General features: G+C 40.0%; 1 protein-coding gene across 6 annotated transcripts in view; it reads left to right on the top strand.

The window, feature by feature from the left end:
• Window positions 1-12,886, top strand: part of ARHGEF10L (Rho guanine nucleotide exchange factor 10 like) — a 3,087,848-nt gene that overhangs the window by 1,646,174 nt on the left and 1,428,788 nt on the right. For all 6 annotated transcript variants that reach the window (XM_044061816.1, XM_044061815.1, XM_044061819.1 and 3 more), the window contains one exon: window positions 4,474-4,566. In XM_044061816.1, the coding sequence (XP_043917751.1) occupies window positions 4,474-4,566 (93 nt within the window). The remainder of the gene's footprint in view (window positions 1-4,473; window positions 4,567-12,886) is intronic.

Raw genomic sequence — 12,886 nt, 5'->3', positions numbered from 1 at the left:
GTGTTCTCAGGGTTTTGGGGGGCTTGAAATTTTGCCAGGTTATCACTTAATAGTAGAAAGTTAGCTTTAGAGTATTTCCTGAACATTCCAGGGTTAGCTGGGGTTCTAGGTTTTATTTTTAGTTCAGAGGAGACCATTTTGTGGTTTAACCTTAACAGAGAGGACATTACAGTAGGGGTGTGCAGCACTCTGCCATTTTAGTGAGAACCAGATCCAATATGTTTACACCCCTAGTTGGTGTATTGACAGTCTGGTTCAGGGAGTATGTTATTACAAAATCCAGGAATCTGTACCTACACATTTTCTGTCGTATATTATTCCCATTTAGTAGAGGAGTAATTAAAGTCACTCATGAATATGGTATTAGGTTGGATGGGGAGTGTTTTCAGTAAGCTTAAATATGTATTATGGGTTTCCTGGGTCATAGAGGGGGACCTGTACCTTGCAAGGGAGTGGTATGGGATATTGCCTGTTGTGATTTGAATGTGGAAACGCTCAAGTGCATTGTCTGGTTTGACCAGCAATAAGGTATATTTATTTTGATATAAACTGAGAGCATGTCCCTGAATCAAGCCATGTTACCATTAGTGCTAGTCAGTGCTTTTATGTGGTCATCACTGCAATAGACCCATACGTTGCATTGGTGCAGGCACCCCCCCATTTACACCTTCACACACACACGCACACACACACACACACACACACACACACACACACACACACACACACACACACACACACACACACACACACACACATCCCCAGACCTTTTAATTGCCTCCGATTTTGCAGAATATGAATGTCTATGATTTTGCCTCTTATATTTGTCATGGTCATTGTTATGGATGAAAACAGTTAGTCAGTAATGCCAGAAATTACAGTTTCATACTTCATATTCTTTATTATATGCTTTTTGATGCAAAATTCTGTTGTTCTATTAACTTTTTAAGTTATTTTTAGTAATATTTCAAATGTCACTTGTGTCTAGTACCCCCTGTGATGATATGAGGTATTGCAGGCTATGCCAAGAGAAGTAGGGCAGTGGATGTGTAACATATGCCAGCAAAGCTAGCTGTAATTTAGTAAAGAATTATGTCATTTGATTATCACACTGATTTGTACAGATGCTTGTGTTGAAAAATGTATTTGTAAAGCTGCTTGTGTTAAAGATGTATCAAAAGTGTGCCCTGCTGGTCAGAAAAGAAATGTACTTGCATTATTGCAACTGTTTAAATGTGTATATTGTAACAGAGGATACTGGAAGAGAAGAGGTTAATCTCAATCCACCTGACTTTGAGAAATAGTAAGAAATTTAAATTACTGGGCCTAGACCATAAATATGTTATCTCACAGTTTTGAATAAACCCAGAGACACAATGTCTGTAAAAAGGCATGGTTTATTAGCTCCTGTAGGAAGAGTGGAGGTGTTTTATGATTTTATGACTTCCAGGAGCTGCAGCAGATCTTAGCAAAGCTCTTGTGTGTGTATTATTGACATGTAGATGCTAAATCCTGGCAGTTTCTAGTAATGGAGGGCTGCATGGGAACCAGAAGTCAGTTGACCAGATGTATGTGATGTCATTCTTTACAAAAATAATGTTTTAATATTAGGAGAAACAGTAGCCTCATTGCAGTCTGTTCTTGTAACCTGTCAAAGAAGGATCTCTCACCTACTTCATCTTGCCTTGCTCCAGTAAGTGACCAGGGAATAATATTCTTTAGATGAGTCAGAAAAATATGCTAAGATTAGTTAAGTATTGTTATTCCGTAACTGTGTGAATCTTTACAGTTGTGTTATTTTTAATATTTCCTGTGTCTGAAACTCTGGTGTTTATTGTAATTAGATAGTGTTTTCATGTTCTTTTATTATTTATTTATTTATTTATTTTACATTTGTTGACTGGGATTGTCTGACTGGATATATGTCCATTTTCAGCAGAGGCCCGGGGAGAAAAGCTCCAGATAACGCATATAGAACCTAACAGATATGAGTCAAACATATTTACAAAGCCCTCTAGTAGGTCCTCACAGTATGCACAGTGTGTAATAGTGTATGAAAACAACAGGTTGCAGCAAGCTATTATGAGCAAGAGATGTGTACAATATTAATTTAAATAAGGCATTGAATAAGTAGTGATTAATCAGGGCTAGTACAGGGACAAAGCCAGTGCTCTTTAAAATACTGTTTGAGGCCTTTTTTGAAGAGAGTTAAAGAAGGTTCAAGGGTAAGGTTAGATGGAAGTGAATTCCAAGTTTTACAAACGACGTTGGCAAACAGGGAATTGCCAGCTGAGTTAATGGCTTTGTGGGTTTGGACCAACAGTTTATTGGATAATCATAGTTGCCTTGAATTACTGTATGGCTTTATTATTAAATATATTTAAACTTTTCATTGTGGCTGGTCCTTTACAAAATATTTTAATCTTTGAGAGTACTTATATCTATTGGTGACACTGTGGCCACTCCTGAAAGCCTGGCTTTTTGGTGAACATTACCATTTGTAGTAATATTCATTTCATTCCGTATAATTGGATACCCTTCCAAGAGCCTTAGAGTAGCTGGCTTTGGTGTGTCTGGTGACCGGGTAACTACCTTATAGTCTGGGCAGAAGGGGGCATAACTAGTAAATCTGTGCCAGCTTTTCCCAGGTGTGTGTGTGTGTGTGTGTGTGTGTGTGTGTGTGTGTGTGTGTGTGTGTGTGTGTGTGTTTGTGTATGTGTGTGTAGCACTGGTTTCACAGAGAGGATGCTGGAGGACTTGGCTTGGACACTCGGCCGAGGTCTCAACCCTATAGCTGAACCAGTGGGGAGTTTTACTGGGGACCTGGGGGGAGAAAGATATAAAGAAATGCAGACCCCAGGCTGACTGTACTCCCTCTCTTCTCTTAAGGGAAATTGTGCTTGATGCAGAGACAGCTGCATTTGGAAATACTGGGTGTTCACATTTTTATTGTAAATGAACGCCCACACCCCAGTGTCAGTGGTGAGGATTCAGGCTCAATTATTACTGGCCCAGAGTGGGGACATCACACTCCCCCACCAGTATTACAGCCTTTGCTGAGTAGTCTGGGGAAGTTGAGAGGTATGAAAGCATGCCCCTTGCACACACAGAGATTTCCACATAAGTAGACACTCACAATACATCCCACATATCCCTTCATCCAGTCACACTCATGGACACACTCACCCATTCAACCACCAACACACACACACACACACACACACACACACACACACACACACACACACACACACACACACACACACACACACACACACACACACACACACACACACACACACACACACACTCACCTGAGACCACATATGCCCCTGTAGACACCCACACATACTGCTTGCTGCACACATACACAGACTCACACACCTCCCATCAGTGCCTCTCCACTAAAGTCCCTGAAATTTTCCTGCTACACAGTCTCTCCTATTGAAAGTAATGGGAGAACCTAGCCTTTAGGCCATATTTATTTATGTATTTGTATTTGTTTTCCAGGTGGCGGACTAATCTCAATGGACTTTTTTAAGACTCAGTCCAGGAGCAGTGTCTGGTTAAGTGATTTGGTCAGAATAACTTAATTAGGGAATGGAAGCTGAAGGAATCAAACCTTGCACCACTGGACCACAGGAAATGTGGCTAGCTGTGTTAATTTATACAGCCGAACAATGCTTGGCTGTGTAAATCCCTTACCACAAGCACTGCTTTGGGAGAGCACATGCCTAATTATCATATGCTACTCTGCCAGAATGTCTCACTAACATTGTAGTAGGCCATGGATACAGTCCATTGTGGTGATTCTACAGATGGATCTGTCTGTGAATCGGAAAGGGTTAGTGCAAGTGGAAAATGCCCATGTTAGAGTTTACTGCTGGCTGTAGCCTTTTCTGAATCCCAGGGAAGTTTTTAACTCAATAAGTGAGAAGTATTTTAGCAGCAGAGCTGCAACTTTTTTCTTCATATAGACAGCTGAAATACATAACACGGAGTTCTATTTTTAGATCTAGACGTCACACCTTACAAAGGGACAAAACTGTAGCTTTCTCTGAGGGAGGAAAAGTGACTGAATCTGAATTTCTATGTTGCTCAAAAATAAAAGGCAATGAAATGAACAGTGGGGTGACTGAAAAAAAACAGTTCAGAGAGGTACCCGGTGTAGATCTTTTCTAGTGTATAATTAAAACTAAAATAACTGAAGTGGAGATGTAGTTTTAATAAGGAATGGTTAGTAAACTGTTGAAAATTAATCAAAAAGTACTTGTGTAAGTGTGCATCTATAGGCCATGTTTTTTATAATCTGCTCACAACGTATTCATTATAATGTCCATTTATGTCTTGCCTGTATTACCATGTTATCTTGTAACCCACATTGTGTTGTCTCAGTCTTGGTCTTTTTTTTTCTGTAAACCCAACATTTAATATTCCACTGATACATAATGCATACATTCTGATTTGTTACAGAAAAGACAAGCAGCCAGTCCAGATCGAATCACACTATATGGACTCATGGTAAAGCCTATTCAACGGTTTCCACAGTTCATTCTTCTACTGCAGGTGAGCATTTATTAAAATCAACAGTAAAGACAGGTACACAGATGTTCTGAATGGAGTTCACACATACTGCTTGGGGGAGGGTTGGCACAATGAGTAGAATTTTAATCACACAGATGCAAGATAGACAGTTTTAATTTGACCTCTGGCTATTGTCTAGACTTCTAATAGTCTACAGACTGATAGCCTACTATTTATCTATGAACCTATTTAGAGTATGTACTAGGGCTTCATAGCCCTAATGTTGTAGATGTGTCACTTGGAAAGAGTTTGCTGTGTTGCCTGAGGTGTATTCAACACATCGACACTCAGGACCATTAGTCCATGCATAAAATTAATCTGTGGTTTCAGAGGTTTGTGCAAGGTATGACACTTTAGCTTGTGCATTTGTAAGCAAACATCTGACTGATCTGGATGAGAAAGTGCTAATTTTTAAAGCAAAGATGCTTTGTTATCTTAAAATATTCTGGCTCAATGAATGATGGTATCATGAAATCTGCAAAGTTAGCAAAAGCATGTCACTAGAGTAATGGAAGGCAATATTAAAGCAAAGTGATGTTCGGAATTCTGCATAGCTGACAAAAGTATGTCATATTCATGCAGATCTGACTGGGAACTTTGGGCAGAGAATAATAAGATGTAATACCAGCTTTGATATTTCTCTTGATAGCTGTCTGCAGTCTGGAAAAACAAACATAGCTGAAAAGCACAGGATGTAAGCTACAAAGTAGGATACATCCATCACCAACAGTGGGAATATGGGCAGTTGTACCATTAAAAGCAACATTCACAGAAATAAGATTTTTGTAATGTTCTTCATAGGAATCATTAGTGCAGTCCATTCATAATATGAATAGGATAAGCCATGCACAGATGGCAGTATTCTGGCCAAATTTAAGTAGCAGCTGTGCTTCCCAAGGGGCATGATGCTACTTTACATTCGTGGTCATCTGTAATACGTCCAGCAGTAAATACGATGGTCATATATAAACTGCTCCCTCTTCAGTTAATTTCAGTCACTGATGTGAAAGATAATTGGCCTCTTCCTTGGGTGCTCTTAGAGAACAATATATAATCTTTCTGGCATTTTCACTGAACTATCTGTGTTTTTGAATATTTACTGTTTTGGATTCTGTCATTATTGGTCATTCTGGTATTTTTATTTCTTCTCTATCTATCCAAAAATGCTCAAGCTCTAACTATACCTTCTTGTACATTCTAGCATGACACACATTACTCTAGTACACAGATGCTGTAAACACACATACTCACTTATCTGAGCAACACATCATTTGTTTTTGCATTCTTTGCCCCCTCTGTCTTTTGATCATCAGCTCCCTCCATAGACAGTTGATCCGTTTGTTCCCCATCTACAGTGAGAGTTGACCAGGAGAGTCATTGTTCATAGCGCCATCAGGGATGGTTTGAGGTTTTCATCTTTAATTTTCTGCTCCCTAACGTGCACTCCATGAGCATTGGGGAAAGGCATGCAGTTGATGCCAGTGGAGAATGTCCTCTCACTTTCACCTCCAGGCAACCCTGTCCCATTCCCCGAGTGTGGTGAGCTTTCTGGGCTCTAGTAGGAATTACCACTGTCCAGTGTGCCCCTGAGTATATGCAACCCCTACCTCCTAACTGGGTGAGGTAAGGGACACACACCCTTTGATGCCTGCTACTCTCTGCCTAGCTCCTTCTCTACCATGGATGGCAGTCAAACCCCAGTTGCCTGGGGTGCAGTTGGAAATCATTTCCCTGAGCTATTGTGCCAGGCTTTGAAAAGCACATTTCATGAAGTTAAGAACTCAGCAAATTAACATTAGAATTCTTGCAGGGAGAAGAGCCCCCTGCATCCTGTTATCACATATTATATGTTCTTTCTTCAAGGCTACACTAGCTCAGGGAAAAGAACGAGCATTCAGAAAATGAAAATCATTGTTTTCTTTTTTCTCTTTCTTTGGGGCTGTTTTATCTTAAGTAATATTTTATACATATTTCTGCCTAAATACGGCATTAGAGAAGGTAATTAGTAATGAAAAAATGATTAAAGTTAATTTTTGTGTAAAACTGTTCAAGGAAGCAAAAAACAAGTAATTTCATCTTGAGGATATAAACACGAACCAGTGGCTGATGATGCTCCTAGAAAGGATTATCAGCATTACTAATAATTGTTCTTGTTGATGAGAGACCCCTTTCCTAAGATTACCATTTGCAGGGTCTTTTCTGTATAGCAGATAATCATAGTGTAGATAATTATGTTCCTTGTAAGATGTTTATTTAGGAAACCTTACTCAGATCAGACTGGAGTCTTAGAGGGCTTCCTACTGAAATGTTGGCACTCAAAATGCTGAGTAATGCCAAGCCAAAAAGATAGAAAACCCTGGAAAAGACCAAATCTTGATCCCTGTTCTCCTTTCAACTTTTCTTTTTGTAAGTGGAGCCTGCATCCCCCAATGTAGGGGCAAGCTCCCACTCCCTGAGATGGTCATTTCTCAGAGAAAAGGGAGTATTAAAAGAAATGGCCATCTCATACTTGGTATATTCAAGTGCGTTTTTTGCCCATTCTGTCTATGTGTTTCAGGACTCTTTCTAATGGGTCCCTTTCATTTCAAATGGGTACCGTCTTGGAGCCTTTGTTGATCAAAGAAACTCTTACCCTAATTCAAGGGATAGAGAACCTATATATAAGACTGGATTCTTCCTAGAGTAGGGCAAAAAAAATAAAAACAAAAAGTGTAAAGAGTGGTCCATGCACTACAAAAAACGCATGACAGTTAAGTAACCCGCAAAATACGTTTCAAAGTGAAATACTAGCACCATTCCAAGATAGATAACTGAGAGCTTTGTCTTCTTCTTCTTTCAGCTGCTCCCATTAGGGGTCACCACAGCGGATCATCTGTTTCCATTTCTTCCTGTCCTCTGCATCTTGCTCTGTCACACCAACCACCTGCATGTCCTCTCTCACCACATCCATAAACCTTATCTTAGGCCTTCCTCTTTTCCTGTTACCTGGCAGCTTCATCCTTAGCATCTTCTTCCCAATATACTCTGCAATCCCTCCTCAGCACAGGGATGAAAACCAATGTAATTCTGCCTCTGTGGCTTTGTCTCCAAACCTACCAACCTGGGATGACCCCCTAATATACTTATTCATAATCCTGTCCACCCTTGTCTCACCCAGTGCAAATCTTAATATCTTTAACTCTGCCACATCCAGCTGTAACTCTTGCCTTTTTGTCAATGCCACTGTCTTCAACCCATATAACATAGCTGGTCTCACTACCCTCTTGTAGACCTTCCCTTTCACTCTTACTGGTACTCATCTGTCACAAATCACTCCTGACACTCTTCTCCACCTACTCCATCCTGCCTGTACTCTCTTCTTCACCTCTCCTCCACACTCACCATTACTCTGAACTGTTGATCCCAAGTATTTAAACTCATCCACCTTCACCATCTCTACTCCCTGCATCCTCACCATTCCTCTATCCTCCCTCTCATTCACACACATATATTCTGTCTTAGTCCTGCTGACCTTCATTCCTCTTCTCTCTAGAGCATATCTCCACCTCTCCAGGGTCTCCTCCACCTGTTCCCTACTCTCACTACAGATCACAATGTCATCTGCAAACATAATAGTCCACAGGGACTCCTACCTGATCTTGTTTGTCAACCTGTCCATCACCATTGCAAATAAGAAAGGGCTCAGAGCTGATCCTTGATGTAATCCCTCCTCCACCTTAAACACATCTGTCACTCCCACCGCAGACCTCACCACTGTCACACTACCCTCGTACATATCCTGTACTCTTACATACTTCTCTGACACTCCCGACTTCCTCATAACATATCACATCTCCTCTCTAGGCACCTATCATATGCTTTCTCTAAGTCCACAAAGACACAGTATAACTCCTCCTGACCTTCTCTGCACTTCTCCATCAACACTCTCAGAACCAACATCGCATCTGTAGTGCTCTTTCCTGGCATGTAACCATACTGCTGATCAAATCATCACCTCCCTTTTTAACCTAGCTTCCACTACTCTTTCTCATAACTTCATGCTGTGACTGATCAGTTTAATCCCTCTGTATCTACTACAGCTCTGCACATCACCCTTATTCTTAAAAATTGGTACCAAAACACTTTTCTCCATTCCTCAGGCATCCTCTCACTTTCCAAGATTTCATTAAACAATCTGGTTAAAAACTCCACTCCCATTTCACCTAAACACCTCCATGCTTCCACAGGTATGTCATCTGGACCAACAGCCTTTCCATTCTTCATCCTCTTCATAGCTATCCTTACTTCCTCCTTGCTAATCCACTGCACTTCATGATTCACTATCCACACATCATCCAACCTTCTCTCCCTCTCATTCTCTTCATTCATCAGCCCCTCAAAGTACTCTTTCCTTCTGCTCAACACACTCGCCTCGCTTGTGAGTATGTTTCCCTCATTATCCTTTATCACCCTTACCTGCTGCACATCTTTCCTAGCTCAGTCCCTCTGTCTAGCCATTTGGTACAGGTCCTTTTCTCCCTCCTTAGTGTCCAACCTTTTATACAACTATTCATATGCCTTATCCTTAGCCTTCGCCACCTCCCTCTTTGCCATGCACCTCATCTCCTTATACTCCTGTCTACTTTCTTCATCTCTCTGACAATCCCACTTCTTCGCCAACCTCTCCAGCCAAAGATGTCTGTATAGGTAGTCCTTTGCTCTCTGTGAACATGGAGACTGAGGAATTGAAAGGTTAATCCACTTGCTCCCAAGCTAGAAGTTATTTTTCTCTGCAATACCTTCTAACTGAAATTAATACATTTTCCTAAAGAAAAGAGTAGTAAGGGGGAGGTTACAGAAAAGTCTCTTCTGGTATTTAAAACTCTGGTTATGTTGACTCCAGAAATATAGGCTTCTGACTACATTTCCTATGAGAGGTAAGGCAACACCATAGCTAGACACAATTTACCTGCTGCATACAATGGGTGTTCACTGTGATGTGTCATCCCTTTGTGAGGAAGCTCTACTTTCTTATGCTGTTCTGGTCTAAGCAGAGCTGCTGTTGATTGTATGGATGACTGATAGTAAAACATCTGTCTATATGGTAGTCAAAAGATCATTGCATGTTTATTTGAGAAAGCACCAGACAATTAGAAGTCAAAGGCTCACACAACAACTGACTACATTTCAGACAAACACTGATCAAATAATTGACCAGTTCCTTTAATTACAAAGAATCAGCGAGTGATTTACAATACTCTGCTAAGCTACTTCTGCAGACATCATCACACCCTTCCAACTCCGGGCTGGTAGGTGGAAGAAAGAGGAAAAGGCCTCCACGTAGTGTGTATATAAATATAAATAAATAAATAAATATATGTGTGTGTGTGTGTGTGTGTTTGTGTGTCTGTGTGTGTGTGTGTGGATGTGTGTGTGTGTGTGTGTGTGTGTGTGTGTGTGTGTGTGTGTGTGTGTGTGTGTGTGTGTGTGTGTGTGTGTGTGTGTGTGTTTGTGTGACTCAGACTGACATGTGGAGTATTTTACCTATTCTGATCATATATACCCCCCTTAGGGTATAAAATGGATAATGAGTCCACTCATTCTTTTTGCATTCCCCTCATGAGGATGCTATTCTACAGACTCACTTAACTTCTTGGTGGAACATTTTAAGTGGTGCTGAAGTTAGAAGTAGCTCCCCACCACCAAGAAAGGTTGATTGAGCTGCTAGATATAGAACTATATTGGACAGCAGCCTTGCTCCTGATAACTAGGCCCTTCAGTGACATTTCTTTTCAGTACTTCTCTGGAACCTGACTTGCAATCATTGAAGTTTAAGAAAAAGTACAGGTTTTATTCATTCCTGGGACCATTTCAGCATTTATCTAAAAACATGTAGGAAACCCAGTTGTTGTTTCCATGATGGCAGCTACATGAGCCAGTGTAGTACTGATATGGAAAACAAAATTGTATTTATTCATTCATTTGCTTGTTTGACCCTTTGCAACCATGACCTAGGCCACAAGAATAAATCCTGAAGTTCAGAGCCATGAACGTTTTTGGGCCATTTCCAAACAGTCATCTTTTCTCTATCCTTGGTCTAGCAACCTTAGCCCATAAAACCCATAAATGCTACAGAAACAATGAGCACTGAAACATGCTCGTTGCCTGATGTACCATGTGATGCATAAACGGGAAAGAAGCAAACAGTCTTAACACCAATAAGTCATAGTTATGTAGATGGGATAAGTTCTAGTATATTTAGTGTGAAAATAAAACAATAGTTTCCACCTCTTATCATTTCTTTGACCTTAAAGTATCTCTCTGAATTGTTAATCTATTTCTCAAGTAAGGTGTACCTGTCAGCCCTGTCTATCTCCATCCCCTTTGTGTCAGTGTCAGTGTCAACTAATATATCAGCTGTACTGTTTCTGAAGAGGACCTTCCACCATAGGCTATCTTGATGACTATTGTTCTTGGCCTGCAACTTCTCTTTGTTATAGAAATGTTCCTTCTGCTTCCCTCTGAACTTGCCAGTATTGCTGAACTGATATGTTTGTCTTAGAAAACTCTTTTTCCTCATAGCTGTTATGTCAGTTGAAATGATTTCTGAACTGCAGGAAATCTTGTACTATATTCCACAGGAAAAGAGTATCCTTGAAGCAAACCTATTTTTATTTATTTAACATTTGTTTATTTAACATTTGTTTACTGAGAAAGTCTGACTGGACAGGTTTTTTCAATAGAGGCCCAGGGACAAAAGCTCCATGAGTAACTGTAAATTTTCATGCACACACTACAATAATCAAAAAGTATAAAGTAAACAAAATATAGTATACATAACAACATATAAATTTGTTACTTGACAACAAAACCTAGACTTTGAACATAGCTAGGACAACTTGTAGGCATGACTTATGTCAAGATATAAGGTTAAGAGAGGACGGTAGGAACAAAGGAGTAAACATCGGGGAGAAGTTGGATATGTTTTGGGTATATTGTAATGTATCAGAGCACTCATGAGGGGTTAGTACAGGAACATAGCCACTTATTTTTTAGATAAGCTTTAAGTGATGGCTTAAAGTCATTAGTGGATGAGATTGAGAGAATGGAGTTAGGAAGGGAGTTCCATATACGAGATACATAGTTGGAAAATAAAGATTCTCCTGCAGTGTTGTTGGTCTTGAAGATGGTAATTTCTTGTTGTTAGAGCGAAGTAGTTTGCTGGAACTGTAAGGAAAGGTGAGATTTTGTAGTGCAGAGGTTCTAGTTGGTTGTGTTACAGTTTTGTGAGTTAGAGAGAGTTGGTTGTAAAGAATAATGTTGGGAAGCTCAAGCCAGTCTAGTATCATTAAAGCTGTACAATGATGTGTTCTATATGGGCAGTCAGATGCAAACTTAGCAATTTTATTATAACATGCTTCTAGCTTAGATGTCAGTTTTCCTTAGATTAGTTAAAATTGGAGAGGCATATAGTAGAGAGGAGAACAGATGGGTTTGTGCCAATGTAATTTTGGCCATTGTGGTCAGGAACCTTTTGTGCCTATATAGACTTCCAAGTTTCTTATGGACTGTTGTTATAGTTAGGGAGACATGCAAATCAAATTTTAGGGTATTGTCTATTTCCACTCCTAGAAGCTTTGTATCGGTTGTCGGGGAGATCACAGTATTGCCTTTGGCTATTATGTTAAATGTTTGGCATGAGATAGATGTCTTGTTAGTTTGGAAGAGTAATAATTTAGTTTTGTTTGGGTTCAGGATTAGATGGGCATTGGCTAACCATGTTTCAACAGAAGTGAAAGATTCCCGTGTTTGAGAATGAAGAGCTGATAGAGAAGTGGCAGCACAGATAAGTGCTGAATCATCTGCATACTGTATTACAGAACCATGTGGAGTAGCTGTGTGTAGATTATTAGTAAAGAGGGAGTAAAGGAGAGGGCCCAAGATAGATCCTTGGGGGACACCAATGGAGAAAGGAAGGCATGGAGATAGATCACCGTGCCATAGAACAGATTGTTGACAGTTAGATAAATAGTTACGAAACCATGCTGTGGCAGATGGTGAGAAGGATAGTTCAGTTAGTACACCTATTAATTTGGAATGGGAGACCATATCAAAAGCTTTTGATAGGTATGGAAAGATGGCAGATACAAAGTTGTTATTCCTGTGATGGTTTACGGTATTAGTGAAGGATAAGAGAGTTGTAGTGATACTATGTGATGGGCGAAACTCATGCTTTGTGTTTGCGAGAAGGTTATTTGTTAGAAAGAATTTCATGACCTGGAGATGAATACACATTTTGAGTAGCTTAGAAAGAGGTGAAAGA

Source organism: Protopterus annectens, chromosome 2.part0 (genome assembly GCF_019279795.1).
Source record: "Protopterus annectens isolate FY-2018-M chromosome 2.part0, PAN1.0, whole genome shotgun sequence".
NCBI lineage: Eukaryota > Metazoa > Chordata > Ceratodontiformes > Protopteridae > Protopterus > Protopterus annectens.
Note: the sequence above shows the minus strand (reverse complement) of the source record. Positions and strands in the feature narration are given on the sequence as shown.